Source organism: Pseudophryne corroboree, chromosome 8, assembly GCF_028390025.1.
Source record: "Pseudophryne corroboree isolate aPseCor3 chromosome 8, aPseCor3.hap2, whole genome shotgun sequence".
Lineage (NCBI taxonomy): Eukaryota > Metazoa > Chordata > Amphibia > Anura > Myobatrachidae > Pseudophryne > Pseudophryne corroboree.
This window is the reverse complement of record NC_086451.1, coordinates 45,759,002-45,776,396: the sequence shown is the minus strand read 5'-3', so window position 1 is coordinate 45,776,396 and position 17,395 is coordinate 45,759,002. Positions and strand designations below refer to the sequence as shown.

Here is a 17,395-nt window from a genome sequence, read left to right as displayed (position 1 = left end):
CCAATCAGCAGCGCTGTCCTGTGCTGTCAGTCAGATACATTCTATAAACTGAAGAGGAAGGGGAGGAGACCATGGAGAGAAAGAGATCTCCCTCCCCTCACCCTCTGCTCCGCTCGGTACCCGGATCATCCAGCCTGCTGTGTGTGGCTGGGGGCGGTCACCTCCGGGCACAGGATGAGACATTCCGAAGCGACCTGGCAGGCTCACACAGCAGGGAGCAAGCTGGGTGAAGGGCCGAGGTAGCCAGTCACAACCCAGGCCCCAGGAGGCGGGCCGCACACCAGTGACCAATCAATCGAGAGCGAGGTCTTCCCACTCAATGTCACGGCGCCCGCATCCCTCATTAGCCGACACACACTAATCGGAGAGAGATAGCAGGGGAGCGTTCCACATACTGGCGTGCAGACTCCAGAGGTGACGGAGCAGACCCAGAGGCACAGAATGGGAGAGGAGAGGCTGCGGGCATATACAGTACTAATAGATGGCTGGGCAGCCCTGTGGTTATCTGTCACCCCCCACTTCAGATGCCAGTGGCAGGAGAGCAGGCGGCTGGGGATGGTACAGTGTAAGGCTGGCACGGGCAGGAACAGAACAGTCCAGCTGGAGAAGAGCAGGCGACACTTTCTGCAGGACCAGGCCTGCCCTTACCTGTCGCTCTAATCTGATTACTTCTGTTCCCTTCCCTCCACCCTGTCACCTGCAATTCTAATGTGCTCCCTCATTCCACTCACCCCTGCCTGCGCCCTCATTCTACCCATAGGACAGAGGAGCTGGGAAGTTATCTGGAGGGATAATCCTAATGTTAATGTGTAGTGTCCTGTAGTGATTTAGTGTAGCGCATAGGGAGGGGGATGTAGTATAGTGATGTAGTGCAGCACATGGGGGGGAATGTAATGTAGTGCAGTGTATAGAGGGGGATGCAGTGCAGTGTATAGAGGGGGGTGCAGTGCACTGTATAGAGGGGGGTGCAGTGCGGCGTATAGGGTAATGTAGTGCAATAATGTAGTGCAGTGTATAGGGTAATGTAGTGATGTGTAGTGCAGGGTATAGGGAGTATGTAGTGCAGTGTATAGAGGGGGATGCAGGGCAGTAATGTACTGTAGTGTGACTGTAGTGCAGCATATGGGGTAATGTAGTGATGTGCAGGGTATAGGGAGTACGATTTCTTCATCCAGCACTGTCTCCTTGGTTGGGAACTCCCAGCTAAGTAATAAGACCTGCTAAGGACATCTGTGAACCAGGATCCAACATTGCCGTCGCCGAACGAGTTTAATACTTGGACTCCTACATTGGAACACAGTTGGAAAATCTATACAGCTGGGACAATCTTTTGCTGGTAAAACATGGCCATGTGTGAGTAATTACCACAAAAACATTGGTTCCCAAAGCAGTGCATATATTGGTGGATACTTTGAACAATTGAGTCTTTTACCTGTGTGTGACTAACATCAATAATGGTTTTTAATATATAATTGTTTATTAAATATTTTAAAATTGTTCAAAACTATAATCAGTTAGCGCTGTTTTTTATCTTATTCCTGTATTTCTTTGGGGAGACTGACTACCTCCCATTACAGCTGCTAGGAGAAACCACCCATAACGTGCACCTTCACATATCTAATTGATATATTTCTCCGCATTCTGGGATGTGTAGTTTCTCAACAGCTGGAGGGCCGCAGTTTGGACATGCCTGATGTACGGTGACTGTGGTGCAGTGATGTATGTAGGGAGGAATGTAGCACAGTGACGCTGTGTAGTGGGGAACATGTTGCTGTGGATGCAGCATGCCAGTTAGAGAATGGGTGCATTTGGGGCACAGGAGGAGCATGTGGGGTAAACGCCTCTGTGGAGTGAGTAAAGCCACGGGCACTCAGTGCAGCTATGTCTTATTTTTCTTTAGCATGGGTGGGGGGAGGCGTGTTAGTGGGGGACACAAAGCAGTTTTTGCACTTGAGCGCAACTCTCACTAGTTCCACGACTGTATATACTGTATCTGCAGTGTCGCTATAGATGGGGAAGTCTGAGGGCATGTGGGGGATCTGAAGGGCATTTTAGGGGTATGTAGAGTGATCTAATGCCAGGATATGCGGAGCGGCTGAGGGTTATTAAAGGGGCACATAGAGAGGTCTGATGGCCATTAAAAGGTTTTAATATCAATAAATTATGATGGAACCCAAAAGTGTGACCCCCAATTGTATAAATGATGGGTCCCTGGGAGCCACATAATTTTTGTCCCGGCGCGATCACTGAGAAATACATCACATAACTATGTCAGTACATAGTAACGTGCATATATTAGTGCCGGGATAGTAGTGTTTCTTTTCATCCTCTCTCCCTGCCCAATGTGCTACTGACCCGGGCCCCGCCTCTCCCACTGCCCCGGGCCGTGTACGTAGTACCCACTCTCCCCCACTTCCCGGCACTGCTGGTGAGAACTAGTCCTGTGTCTACTAGGCTGTCCTTCACACACATACATACATACATACACACAGATACTGTACATACATACACATACGCACATACATACATACATACATACATACACACATACATACATACATACACACACACACACAGATACTGTACATACATACACATACGCACACACATACATACATACATACACACATACATACATACATACACACAGATACTGTACATACATACACATACGCACACACATACATACATACATACATACATACACACAGATACTGTACATACATACACATACGCACACACATACATACATACATACACACACACAGATACTGTACATACATACACATACGCACACAGGAAGCAAATATACTGAACAGAGACTCCGTATTAGTTGTGCAGGACGACTCCTGCCAATGTGTTATACCTGACATTTATATACTGTAAGTGTGGGAACAATGCATAACCTTTGTGCACATTATATGCTGCATAAGATGTACCTTTATTATTATCTTTTATTATATGATGCAATAAGTGTCACTAGCACCGTATAGAGAGAATAACAATTATACGCACAGACAATACTTATATACAGACAGCACAAGGGGGATCACTGGCCCTCATTCCGAGTTGTTCGCTCGTTCTTTTCCTTCGCATCCGTGCGATTTTCCGCTAACTGCGCATGCGCAATGTTTGCACTGCGGCTGCGCCAAGTAAATTTGCTATGCAGTTAGGAATTTTACTCACGGCATTACGAGGTTTTTTCTTCGTTCTGGTGATCGTAGTGTGATTGACAGGAAGTGGGTGTTTCTGGGCGGAAACTGGCCGTTTTATGGGAGTGTGTGAAAAAACGCTGCCGTTTCTGGGAAAAACGCAGGAGTGGCTGGAGAAACGGGTGAGTGTCTGGGCGAACGCTGGGTGTGTTTGTGATGTCAAACCAGGAACGACAAGCACTGAACTGATCGCACTGGCAGAGTAAGTCTGGAGCTACTCAGACAATGAAGTGAGTGACAATAATACAGCTGGGTACACCCTATGCCATTCTATGGTGGAACTGACACATACTGTCGGCCCATTGTTCTGCTATTGGAAGGTCCCAATAACTGCGCTACACACAAAGCGATCTGTTCTTATTTGTGATTCTCTGCCGCACCGCAATGAATGTGCACACGTCTGCCGCACCGCACTGAATGTGCACACGTCTGCCGCACCGCACTGAATGTGCACACGTCTGCCGCACCGCACTGAATGTGCACACGTCTGCCGCATCCATCAGATAATCTAAGTTGTGTGTTTCTGGAAGTCGTTTGGCCATTTAATCAGCGTTTGGCCAAAACCCTCATGCCTGCACACTACACAATTACAACAGGCGATTACCCCGGTCCAATAATTGTGTAGTGTGTAACCAGCAATACAGCAGCAAATCCACTCAGAGAGGCCAAATCCAGCCACTCTCTAGTGCCCCACTCTGCAAATCCTTACACGTGCCCCAGTATCCTATAGCGATCAAATCAAGTCACTTACTCTCCATCTCAGCGCATTCACGCACTGTTTCCCTTTCCAGCACATTACTTTCTTTCACCCAGGACCGACGTAACAGCATTGTTGGCCCTAGGCAAAGCAATGTACTGGGGCCACTACCCACCCATTCACAAGAACCAATTATAAAAAATCAGAACATGTCAGATACGTGCATGGGACAAACCACACATAGGGGGTAATTCCAAGTTGATCGCAGCAGGAAATTTTTTAGCAGTTGGGCAAATCCATGTGCACTGCAGGGGGGGCAGATATAACATGTGCAGAGAGAGTTAGATTTGGGTGGGTTATTTTATTTCTGTGCAGGGTAAATACTGGCTGCTTTACTTTTACACTGCAATTTAGATTGCAGATTTAACTCACCACACCCAAATCTATCTCTCTCTGCACATGTTACATCTGCCTCCCCTGCAGTGCACATGGTTTTGCCCAACTGCTAAAAAAATTCCTGCTGCGATCAACTTGGAATTACCCCCATAATAGGCTAAATCGTCAGAATTCACACCAAGAGCTCTCACAGGTTCTGAAACATAGATCAGACAATGGCGCCCCCTAGTGCAGCAACAAGTGACAACACCAATTGTGCAAAATATATAATCAATCCGTACCAAAAATATGTGAAAATTTTACTTTCACTGATATCCAATATGACCCCACAAGTATTCCCAATAACAGGAATTTCTGCCTTTTTATTTATGGCTCCATAACGTAAATTGAATGAAATATAAAAAAACACAGTGTAATCCTGCTTACAAATATACCACTAAAATCATACAATATTCCACGTACACTGAATATAAAGCTGGATACCTTATGTGAACTGATAACAGCTAACCAGCGGATAACATCCAATGCGTTTCACCACGACGGAGCTACGTCCTGTCACTCAGACACATTTTGTTAGGATCTGGAAGAAGCGCAGTTCCGCAGCTCCTGGTGCGGAAAGTACTAGCGGCTGTAATCAGTCTCCTGGCCACGGCCCCAGGATTGATAAGCAAGGCTGCAGATAATGTAATAATTTCCATATTATTTCTTATCAATTGGGGCCTATGGATTAGTATGTTGCAGACTTTAGCGTAATGATTTGGAATTAAGAAGAATTTACCATGAAATAAACCAGCCCACTGTCATTATTACATCCAAAAGTCCCAATCTGTGACCGCACTGGGGGTGGTGCTTATGGGGTAGTGGGTGGGGCTTCATTGGAAAGTTTGGAGAAATATTGTGGAAGCTAGTCAGCAGTATAATTCATGATAATACAGATACTCAGTAGCTGGTTTTCTCCATGCCAGTAAGAAATATGGCCGCCTGACTGCAGTGATGCGGGCAGTCAGCCATTTTGTCTATGGACAGGTATATGAGCCCAGTGCACAGCCACATCAGTGGCAGTTGACAGTTGAAGCTCTGGTGGCTGATACTATAGTCTTGCCTTGGAAGAGCGAGCTAGTGTGCTTTGCAGCTAGTGCTATACTTCCAGCGATTTATCTTGTTGTTCAGAGCACAATAAAATCTGTGATTTTCCTGAATTTTTTTTTATTTTATTTTTTTCTATTTGGTGGATTTATTGGACATCTGGAGATGAGCCGGAGAACGGAGCTGAGACGGCTCCTGGAGGATCAGAGGAGGTGGAGCCGTCACGGAGATCATGGTAAGTGAGATTTTGAGGCAGTGATTTCAATCTAAGGGGCAGATTTATCAAAGATTGGAGAGAAATGAAGTGATCAGCTGCCAACTGTCATTAAAATAACAGGAGCTGACTGGCTGGTACTTTATCTCTCCCCACATTACCTTTCTCCAAGCTGTGATAAATCTCCGCTATGTCCTCTCAGCCTGTGTGGCATGCGGGTGGTAGTTGGAGTTAGCTGCACATTAGCTATATGTCCTGCCTTACACTTTGTGGGTCATGAAAGCTTAAGGAGAGATAAAAAGGTCTATGTACTAAGACTTGGAGAGAGATAAAGTGAAAGGAGATAAACTACCAACCAAACAGTTCCTGACATTTTTCAACACACAGCCTATAACATGGCAGTTAGGAGCTGATTGGCTGGTACTTTATCTCATCCACTTTATCCCAGGCTTCATACATAGACCCCAATATACCAACCAATCAGCTCCTAACATGTTACAGTCAGAGGGGGAGATATACTAAGCCTTATCCTTAAAGTGATATAGTGGATAGAGATAAAGCACCAGCCAATCAGCTATGTTACAGGCTGGGTATGAATGATGACAGTTAGCACCTGATTGGCTGCTACTTTATCTCTCCCCAAGCACTGATAAATATCCCCCCATGCTATGTTACCCTGGGTAGCATGCGGGTGGCAGCTGGAGATGTGGCCCCCATACATCAGCAATAAATTAGGGCAATTTGCAGATCATTGTGTAAACAAAATCCACAATATATGGGGATCACAGATCGCAGATTCTGACCAGTGATTGGTAAATCAGGTTTTTAAATATGTTGTAATTTACAGATCAATTAAAGCTGTAGATTGCTAGTGTATGGTAACAATCAGCAGATTTGCAGACCATTACTAGTAACATGATGAGACTTTCCAGATTCAGCAGATCTGTATTTGCTGAAAATGATCTGCAATCATTGAACAATATCTGTAATGTATGGGGGCAGATTGGTGGATTGGGGAATCTTTAACCACTTAACTGACGATGTTTCCCTCTAAAACCATTCATAACAGTGTTTTCCTTAAAAAAAAATTTACTAATATAATTTAAAAAGTATTTTTTTTTTTCAATATTATATTATACTCATCTGCAGAACGTATCTCCTTGTCACACACTGGGGGAGACAGTGGGGTGGTGTGGGCGCTTATGATCTGACCATGCTGCACATTATCTCTATGCCCTGCCACACACTTTTTATATATACATAAACCATCCGCCCCTTATGGGTACTGTTCAGTAATAACACCGGTGCTGAGGATTTGGGATCACACGTAACACAAGGCTGATTTAGGATCTATTGAGCTGCCATCTCTATTCAGCTGCTGGACCAATAGGGGGGGTGACGCAGTCTGATAACAATGCAATGTGCTCTGAGTGCCTAAATGAACTGGCAATGGGGTGTGATAGATAGTGAAATAAGAAGATCATGGACGGGTGCGAGTGGTACCGTATTACTGTGGAAGCCCCTAGGCAGCCGAAATCTCAGAGCCCCCCTCACAAACTATCTCAATATATTTGTAATTTTACCAACCAACAGTCTACGATCTGGAAACTGTAATGTGACTCTGAGGTCTATGGTTTGTGTACTATACAGAGTATGGGAGATATGTGGGTCAGGTTGGAGGGATTACATGCATGAGCTGGATGGAAAGTTTTGGGGTGGAAAGAGGAGTGTGAGCAGATAGTGGGGCGTGTACGGGGTCCAGGGTTGGGTGAGATGTCACCAGCAGCCATGAGAAGGTGCAGGGTGAGATAGAGGACATGCCCGGATGAATTGTGGGTGTGAGGTGCTTCTGCTTATGTAGGCCTGAGAGTGCGCTGGCGCAGGGAACAAAGCAGGTCATGGTGCAGACTAGCGAGGAGGGACGCAGTGATGGGGAACTAATGCAGAGGGAGAAATAGGAGCTGACAGCTGAGCTCTGGGTCCAGCAGCTGAACAGAGATGGACACGGCCAGCTTGGCCCAAAGTAACATGGTGTCTCCGAGTTCACAAAATCACCAAGTCATTGTATGATGTAAGGGGTTTCTCATACTCAGCCCTCAGGACCGCTGACAGGCCACGTGCTGCAGACCCCCTAGCTGGGGCACAGGTGGGCTCATCACTCGCTGTATCTGTCACATTTCAAAAGTTGCAGCACATTCATTCCTGACTGACACAGTCTAGGGAGACACAGGAGGTCTGGAAAACATGACCTGTTAGGGGTGCTGAGGACCAAGTATAAGAAACACTGACCTGAACCATTAGAGCTCAGTCCTCAGCATGTTTTCATTTAAAGACTAGTTCAGTATTTTTAGATGATTTTCCCATTCCGCTACTCACTTATGTTCCTTACAGGCTAGGCCAGACTCTCCCACAGCCCTCACACCCTTATTCCCATCTCTTTATTACCCTACTCCCACCTATTCTACCCCCACTAATGCACCCTCACATGAAGCCCAATCTCCACTCTGAGCCGCACTCGTTCCTCTGGTGCCTTCTCATTTATTCCCCCTCCGACCACTCATAGATATTATAGGGGCTCCTTGGGATACTTATGGTGGATCTGTCCGAGAATCACAGGGTTCTGGTCAGCGACTTATCGTCTGAATGTCACACTCACTGGTATTACCATTCCCTACTCCGCTGCAGACACACACAGCAGTACTCACTCATGCAGCTAAATGCAGCTAATTGTACTGCTGCTGCTCATTAGAAACATCCAGCGCTGCCTCCCTTCTCTGCTCTACTCAACCCTATTTGGAGAATCTACATCTGGAATACATTTCTAGCGTCCTGCCTGAGCACCCCAGCCAGTTTGCATATATATGGGCACCTTGGGTTTGTCATAACGAGGCCTCCTCCACTATATCCCCTGCTTAGATCTGATATTTTATCACTTAATGATTTGTCATGCCAGCACTCCCCCTTCCTCCTCCCTTCCTGCCTGCACCCCTACCAACACTCTCTTCTTTCTCCCCTCCTCCTTTTTACCTCTCATTTCCCCTCTTGTCACTTTTCTTGTCTCCCTATATCGCTTCTGTTTAGTGCAGCTCCCCTCAGGCCTTCTGTTCTACCTGCATTATTCTGTGTCTTTTCTTACTGGATCACCTAGAGATCCATTCTCCCAATGAGAGCGGCTCCTTATTGGTTCCTTTCTTGCTTAATGCTGTAATATTGCTCTTAATGGAAATTTCACTTACAAAAATAACTATAATAAATGAAACAACTCTTATTCTGACAGTCTCTTACAGTGTAACACTATCAATGATATACCAAAATGTTTACTGTAACTCAAGTTATTGATCGGCAATTGATTGGTACATGTTATCGATAGGTAATTGTTATGGCTACTATATAAGGTATATCTTTTCAGATGATTCAACCCAGACCGTATTTGAGGAGAGACTGCGGTCTGAGCGCCGAGGAGGTGAAAGGAGAGCTCGTCAGGACACCCAGGAACATCTGCAGAGACCTCAGAGGGAGCAGAGACACCGAAGCCGTTCTCCTCTTCCTGCTCCTGAGATGGCACCAACAGACGGACCAAGTCCAGATCCTCTCCCTGGTCCAAGTCATCTACAGCCAACGTCTCAGCAGCCATCGGAGAATAGGCAGAATCTCTCGGACATGGTGCACGAGATCGTCATGCAGATGAGGACAGCCGCTGAGGGAGCTGACAATGAGCAGAATATCCCGGCCATTTTGGAAGAGATCATCGAACAGAACAGGCCAGCTGTGGTGGAAGAGATGCACAGGCAGAATGTCCAGGCCCTGCAGCTAAGGATCAGATTTTTCCAATCTACCATCATTGCTGGGGATGAAGCGACACAGTCAAGTGCCATCTGTCTGATGCAGTACCAAGATGGGGAGCGAGTGTCTACCCTGCCCTGCAGCCACAAGTACCATCCAAGCTGCATCTCACAGTGGTTTGCAACACATTCCAGCTGTCCCCTGTGCCGCAGAGAGTGCATCCCAGCGCAGATTGAGTGTTGGATCTCCTGAATACGGTAAGAGGAAGATCTAAATTACCACCTTCTCTAGATTCCATACCACCTCCTCCACTCTACTTTGGGCCTACTGCCCACACTGCTCACCGGGCCTAGTGCTCGCCTATTGTGCCATTCTATTGGGTCTAATGCCCCTTTTATATTGACCGGCCTAGTGCCTGCCTAATGATTCCCAGGCCTAGTGCCTGCTATGCCCACGGGCCTAGTGCCCGAACCCTGGTGGTCTAGGGTGGGGCCGTCTGGATTTACCCATCCTAAGGGCGGTGGCTGGACCAAGCTTGGTCCAGACCCGCCTACCGCTTGGTCTTGCTCCCACCACCTTCGGCCTTCCTGGAATCTTCACCTGGGCAGTGTTGGCCAGTAAAAGCTATTTTACGTCGCACACCACTGTCCCAGGACTTCGACGGTTTCACCACATCTGCGGCATTGCGCCGACTTATCCATCCTGCGGCCTAGCACCGGATGAAGCGATATCACAGCTTAGCACCGACTTACAACACCTATAGCCTAGCGCCGACTTATCCAATCTGCGGCCTAGCGCAGGATCAAGAGATACTACGGCCTAGTGCCGACTTACCACACCTGCGGGTAATCGCACAATGTAAGACTACTGGGCATTGTGCCCTTGCCTATACCAACCTTGTCGTCCACATAGTAGCTTTGGGCTTACCGCCCACTGTGCCCTGGCCAATTGTTGCCTATCTGTGGGACTTTGCTGCCATGGGCGTGTTGCCCGCCTACCTGAAATGATCCAAATGCTTTGGGCCTATTGCTCACCTACCTGAGCCTCTTACAATAGCTTTGGGCCTTATGACCACGGGACCCCGACCTATTGCTGCCGTTAGGGGCTAAAGATTCTATCCATGGGCCTAGTGTCCATGTAGTGTGCACCTCCATTGGGCCTTCTGCCCACACTGCTCACCGGGTCTAGTGCTCACCTATACTGCCATTCTATTGGGCCTAATGCCCCTGTATGTCACCCGGGCCTAGTGCCCGCGTAATGAATCCCAGGCCTTGTGCCTGCTATGTCCACGGGCCTAGTGCCCGAACCCTGTTGGTCTAGGGTGGGACCGTCTGGATTTACTCATCCTAATGGCTGTGGCTGGATGAAGCTTGGTCCAGACCCGCCCAATGCGTGGTCTACGCCGGAGGCGGGATGTCTCCTACCACCTCCGGGCTTCCTGGAGTCTTCACCTGGGCAGTTGTGGTCAGTAAAAGCTCTTTTCCATCGCACACTACTGTCCCAGGGTTTCGACGTCTTATCCACATCTGCGGCATAGCGCCGACTTATCCAACCTGCGGCCTAGTGCCGGATGAAGAGATACCACAGCTTAGCGTTGACTTACCGCATTTGTAGACTAGCGCCAACTTATCCAACCTGCGGTCTAGCGCAGGATCAAGTGATACTACGGCCTAGTGCCAATTTACCACACCTGCGGTTAATCGCACAATGTAAGACTACTAGGCCTTGTGCCCTTGCCTATACCAACCTTGTCATCCACACAATAGCTTTGGGCTTACCGCCCACTGTGCCTCAGCCTATTGTTGTGTATCTGGGGGACTTTGCTGCCATGGGCCTGTTGCCCGCCTACTTAATATGATCCAAATGTTTTAGGCCTATTGCCCACCTACCTGAGCTTTGTGCCTAATGACCACGGGGACCAGACCTATTGCTTCTGTTGAGAGATAAATCTTCTATCCACGGGCCTAGTGCCCGCCTAATGTGCAAGTCTATTGGGCCTACTGCCCACACTGCTCCTCAGGCCTAGTGACCATTTATTGTGCCATTCTATTGGGCCTTATGCCCCTTTATGTCCACCGGGCCTAGTGCGCACCTAATGCGACTCAGGCCTAGTGCCTGCTATGCCCACGGGCCTAGTCTCAAACTCTGGTGGTCTAGGGTGGGAACGTCTGGATTTATCCATCCTAAGGGCTGTGGTTGGACCAAGCTTGGTCCAGACCCGTCCTCCGCGTGGTCTTGCTCCCACCACCTTCGGCCTTCCTGGAATCTTCACCTGGGCAGTGTTGGCCAGTAAAAGCTATTTTACGTCGCACACCACTGTCCCAGTACTTCGACGGTTTCACCACATCTGCGGCATTGCGCCGACTTATCCATCTTGCGGCCTAGCACCGGATGAAGCGATATCACAGCTTAGCACCGACTTACAACACCTATAGCCTAGCGCCGACTTATCCAATCTGCGGCCTAGCGCAGGATCAAGAGATACTACGGCCTAGTGCCGACTTACCACACCTGCGGTTAATCGCACAATGTAAGACTACTGGGCATTGTGCCCTTGCCTATACCAACCTTGTCGTCCACATAGTAGCTTTGAGCTTACCGCCCACTGTGCCCTGGCCAATTGTTGCCTATATGTGGGACTTTGCTGCCATGGGCGTGTTGCCCGCCTACCTGAAATGATCCAAATGCTTTGGGCCTATTGCTCACCTACCTGAGCCTCTTACAATAGCTTTGGGCCTTATGACCACGGGACCCCAACCTATTGCTGCCGTTAGGGGCTAAAGAGTCTATCCATGGGCCTAGTGTCCATGTAGTGTGCAGCTCTATTGGGCCTTCTGCCCACACTGCTCACCGGGCCTAGTGCTCGCCTATACTGCCATTCTATTGGGCCTAATGCCCCTGTATGTCACCCGGGCCTAGTGCCCGCGTAATGAATCCCAGGCCTTGTGCCTGCTATGTCCACGGGCCTAGTGCCCGAACCCTGTTGGTCTAGGGTGGGACCGTCTGGATTTACTCATCCTAATGGCTGTGGCTGGATGAAGCTTGGTCCAGACCCACCCAACACGTGGTCTTCGCCGGAGGCGGGATGTTTCCTACCACCTCCGGGCTTCCTGGAGTCTTCACCTGGGCAGTGGTGGTCAGTAAAAGCTCTTTTCCATCGCACACTACTGTCCCAGGGTTTCGACGTCTTATCCACATCTGCGGCGTAGCGCCGACTTATCCAACCTGCGGCCTAGCGCCGGATGAAGAGATACCACAGCTTAGCGTTGACTTACCACATTTGTAGACTAGCGCCGACTTATCCAACCTGCGGTCTAGCGCAGGATCAAGTGATACTACGGCCTAGTGCCGATTTACCACACCTGCGATTAATCGCACAATGTAAGACTACTAGGCCTTGTGCCCTTGCCTATACCAACCTTGTCATCCACACAATAGCTTTGTGGTTACCACCCACTGTGCCTAAGCCTATTGTTGTGTATCTGGGGGACTTTGCTGCCATGGGCCTGTTGCCCGCCTACTTAATATGATCCAAATGTTTTGGGCCTATTGCCCACCTACCTGAGCTTTGTGCCTAATGACCACGGGGACCAGACCTATTGCTTCTGTTGAGAGATAAATCTTCTATCCATGGGCCTAGTGCCCGCCTAATGTGCAAGTCTATTGGGCCTACTGCCCACACTGCTCCTCGGGCCTAGTGCCCACTTATTGTGCCATTCTATTGGGCCTTATGCCCCTTTATGTACACCGGGCCTAGTGCGCGCCTAATGCGACCCAGGCCTAGTGCCTGCTATGCCCACGGGCCTAGTCTCAAACTCTGGTGGTCTAGGGTGGGAACGTCTGGATTTATCCATCCTAAGGGCTGTGGTTGGACCAAGCTTGGTCCAGACCCGTCCTCCACGTGGTCTTCGCCAGAGGCGGGATGGCTCCCACCACCTCCGGGCTTCCTGGAGTCTTCACCTTGACAGTGGTGGCCAGTAAAAGCTCTTTTCTGTCACACACCGCTGTCCCAGGGCTTCCGACGTCTTCACCGACGGATCTTTGAGCTTCACCCGGCGGGCGGCGGTGTGTAACAGCTCTTTCACAACTGCCACCACCCTCCAGGACTTCCGGCGCCTTTCCCTGCGTCTTATATCTTCAATCTACGGGAGCTCTTCACTGCTTCCTCCCGGCTGACATACTGCTCACCCGTGCCCGGCGCTGGCTGAAATAAGCCAGTGCCAGGAGGCGGGGCTATGATGTAGCGAGTCAGGATTGACTTGCCGCCGCCACTCGATGCAGGTACGCCGCCATTACACACGTGGAGCGGAAGTGGTTATTCACCAACGCCTCCATGGCCGCTGCTGAACTCTGCAGCCAGCTGGGCAGGTGGGGACTGGACCAGACACGGCCCAAGTCCCCAGCGCTGCCTGGTTCCACTGCCGGATCCTTCCCCATAGGACGTCACCAGGATCCCTCTTGATCCCAGCCCGTCCCAGGAAAGGAAGAACAGAGCACATAGTAGCAGGTCCAGTGACTGCGCTAGTACACTGGGCATTGCTACACATGTGCAGTACAGGTCCATGACATTGGTCATACTACGGTATTAGATTATCAGTGATTGACAGTCTGATTCCGCTTGATGGGTGGGGAGGGGTGGCAACAGCCTGTTTCTCAAAATGGATTTGTGTCGCCAATGTTTTTAGGGAGGGACTAGGCCAGGATTATCCGCCTGAGGTTGTAGATTTCATGGCTCCTTCATAGTAGATGCGGTGGCTGACTTGCGCGACTCCTTGGGTCACTCAGCCGGCCGATAGTGTTGCAGAAGATCTGATACTACCTCCTAGGAAGCAGCTCGGATCAGTAATGCACGCAGGAGGCATGACGCATCCTGCTGTATTACCATATTAGTGCTACCACTGCTGCTTTTGTATAAGCAGCAGATATAGTTCCTCCGTCCACATCTGAATCAGGCCCACTGTGCTCCTACTGGCCAGTGGCCATCTTATGTGTGGCACTGGGGGAATCCTTTGCATACCCCACAGCCGTCCTGCTTTGGATAGGATAGTCCCGCTTTTCGGGAACTGTCAGGCTGTCCCATCCGCGGGGAGCAATGTCCCGGGGTAAGGGGGGGAGTTAGGGGGAGCACTCTAACCCGTGCTCTGCATAGCATACATGCCAAGTGCAAGGAATCTACCAGAGCCTGATTCAGGAGGCGTCTTATGAAAATAGACATCACCTGATGGCTTCTCTGATCTGCTGCTGTTCTGAGCATTGTACCACCTGTGTTAGCATTGGTCATCTGAGTAACCCTCAGGCCTTGACGCACCAAGAAAACGGGTCCGACATCAGTGGCGGAACTTGAGTGTGTTGGGCTCAGGTTCAAAAATATGCTCTGGGCCCCCCTTCTCCGTCATACGGGGGTTTTCGCATCGGCGATGTCATTTATAGCTTCAGCTTTTGCTCCCCTTGTAGTGGCTATGGCCCCTGATTCTGCAGGGCCCTTGACCATGGTTCAGGGCCGGGGTCTTATTTCCGTCCCATCCAGACCGGCGATGCAGCAGTTTTTGCAGGCATGTCAGGACATGGGAGCGGCTGTTGTCCAACTGGGTATGAGCGCACCTGCAACAGTAGAGTATACTAGGACGCCCGCTATGGTTTCTACTCCCCTTTTGCCCACCTCAGTAGCTTCATCTTCGTGGGGCGGCTTTAACTCCTTTTTCAGAGTTTGATGAAGAGCTGAGAGAAGATGAAGCTGTTTCCTCGGCGGAGGCGTTGGTGACTGGTCAAACAGAGACTTCAGGTGAGGCAGAACCAGATTAAGGGGGGCCAGGGGATATGTTACCCTGGGCCCCATCGCCTCTTAGGGGCCCCCCATGATGGTCCAATTTTGTCTTTCAGAGATGGAGACAGCAACTTTGTCTACATCTCTGCAGCGGCCGGGGCCACCCGCAGTCACAATCAGAGTGCCTGCCTGGTTGGCCCTCACAGAGAGCTCTGATCGGCAGAGCTCTCTGCATTGGATACATTACACCCACACAGCTGAGGCCGGGAGCTACTGAGCATGTGCAGCAGCAGATCAGCTCACATGGACTCCAGCAGTGACTCTCCTCCTCCTCCTCTTCCTGTTTTGGTTAATTTTGTATGTGTATGCGTGTGTTTTGTAGGTATGATGTGTATGTATGTATGCTGTGTGTGTGTGTAGGTATGCTGTGTATGTATGCTGTATGTGTATGTATGTGTGTATGCTATGTGTGTTTGTTTGTATGTATGTATGTATGCTGTCTGTGTGTGGGTATGCTGTTTGTATGTATGTATGTATGTATGAATACATGCTGTGTGTATGTATGCATGATGGGTGTGTGTAGGTATGCTATACATGTATGTATGTATGTATGTATGATGTGTGTGTTATGTGTATGCTGTGTGTATATAAGCATGCTATGTGTGTTTGTAGGAATGCTGTCTGTGTGTGTGTGTGTGTGTGTGTGTGTGTGTGTGTGTGTGTGTGTGTGTGTGCATGTATGTATGTTTTGTGTATGTATGCATATGTGTGTTTGTATATATGCTGTATGTGTTGTGTGTATGAACGTATGTGTGTATGCATTCTATGTGTGTAGGTATGCTGTGTGAATGTATATATGTATATATGCTGTGTGCGTGGGGATTCCGAATGTCATTATGCTGACATCGGCATCCCTAGCGGTGGAATGCCGGCAGGGGGCGAGCACAACTTAGCCCCATGCGGGCTCGGTGGCGAGTTACGCTCACCACAGGTTTTATTCTCTCTCTATGGGTGTCATGGACACTCAGAGGGGGAATCACCTACCTCGCCGGTATACCGGCGGCGGCATGGTGCCCCCGTTGGGATCTCAGCGTCTGTATTGTGACTGCCGGGATCCCGACTGTCGGTATGCTAACTGGGGATTCAGAGGATGATGGCTCTGGCTCTGCTACTAGCGCGGTCAGGGCATGGACGCGTGCTGCTAAGGGGGTATTCAATTTATTCAATTACGTGCCTTTTTTTGACCAGTCAAAAAAATGGCACTAATTCGAAACAGGGCATTCAGTCGCGGGCTTTTCACACGTTTTTTAATCCATTTTCGCCCATGCCATTTCACTTTTTTTTGTTGAAATCGGCATTGGCAAAAATTGCACCAAAAATAAACGAAAACACCTGCGAATTTGCCAAAACACGTGTATCTGCCCCCACTAAGTATGCTAGGCAAGAGGTGGTTAGGCACGATTGGCTATGCTCTGGCGACTTTAGATAGTTTGCGCAGGCCTTAGCAGCGTTTAGGCGCATGCAGGAATTGTTGCGCTGTTTGTTGCGTGTTGCGCTGTCTTGTACGTCTCCCCCTGTCCTCCATACTCGGGGATTAGCTACTCGCCACTGTTGGCAGTGGGAGTTTAGAGGGATATAACCATTTTTTACCTGGACTGACGGACTTATTTCGGCTTAATTATACTTGATTTGGCTAATTGGATTTCAATTATGTGTCCCTCAGCAGGTTTTAAGTTTTACCTCTGACCGAGTTTACTTGTGTGACCCCCCCCCCCCCCCCCCCTTTATTTGTTTTACCTATCCTATTGTATCTATATGTTGCTTCGATTGGCCTGAAGCTCGTTTACATTAAATTTCCATGAATTTTTTTTTTCTTTTTGGCAGATCGCCTGGGTGATAGGCACAAGGGTTGCATAGCTGGCCGCGCATGTTTTCTGCTCAGCTAGGTTTATGGCTTTAAAATTAATGTATGGCGTAAACTTAATTTCTCTTTTATTTAACGTTTAAAGCTCATTTAAATAAATTGCTAACAGTTTCTGCCAAATTCACGTCTCCGTGTCGTTATTTTATGTAAGGTTTATGTTGGGTATCACTGATGCATACATAGCGCAATCCTCAGCCGTTAGGAGGGTGAGTATAACCCTTACTGCCCCCTGTGCTGTACCTGTGTGTATGTTATCAGGGGTAAGAGGGGATGTGTCTGAGGCCTGGGAGCCAGTAGGCAGGTTACTTATATAGCACGT

The 17,395-nt window shown here is 49.0% G+C and overlaps 1 protein-coding gene across 1 annotated transcript; it reads left to right on the top strand.

The window, feature by feature from the left end:
* Positions 1-5,364: 5,364 nt before the first annotated feature.
* On the top strand, positions 5,365-17,187 carry LOC134948381 (E3 ubiquitin-protein ligase RNF126-like). Its single transcript, XM_063936314.1, has 2 exons — positions 5,365-5,626; positions 9,015-17,187. The coding sequence occupies exons 1-2, from the start codon at positions 5,557-5,559 to the stop codon at positions 9,638-9,640; spliced, it is 696 nt and encodes a 231-aa protein (XP_063792384.1). The 5' UTR covers positions 5,365-5,556; the 3' UTR covers positions 9,641-17,187.
* Positions 17,188-17,395: the final 208 nt, after the last annotated feature.

Coding starts and splice junctions, on each gene's coding strand:
- LOC134948381 (XM_063936314.1), top strand. CDS start 5,557: ATGAGCCGGAGAACGGAGCTGAGACGGCTCCTGGAGGATCAGAGGAGG. Junction 5,627..9,014: donor GAGCCGTCACGGAGATCATG/GTAAGTGAGATT, acceptor ATATCTTTTCAG/ATGATTCAACCCAGACCGTA.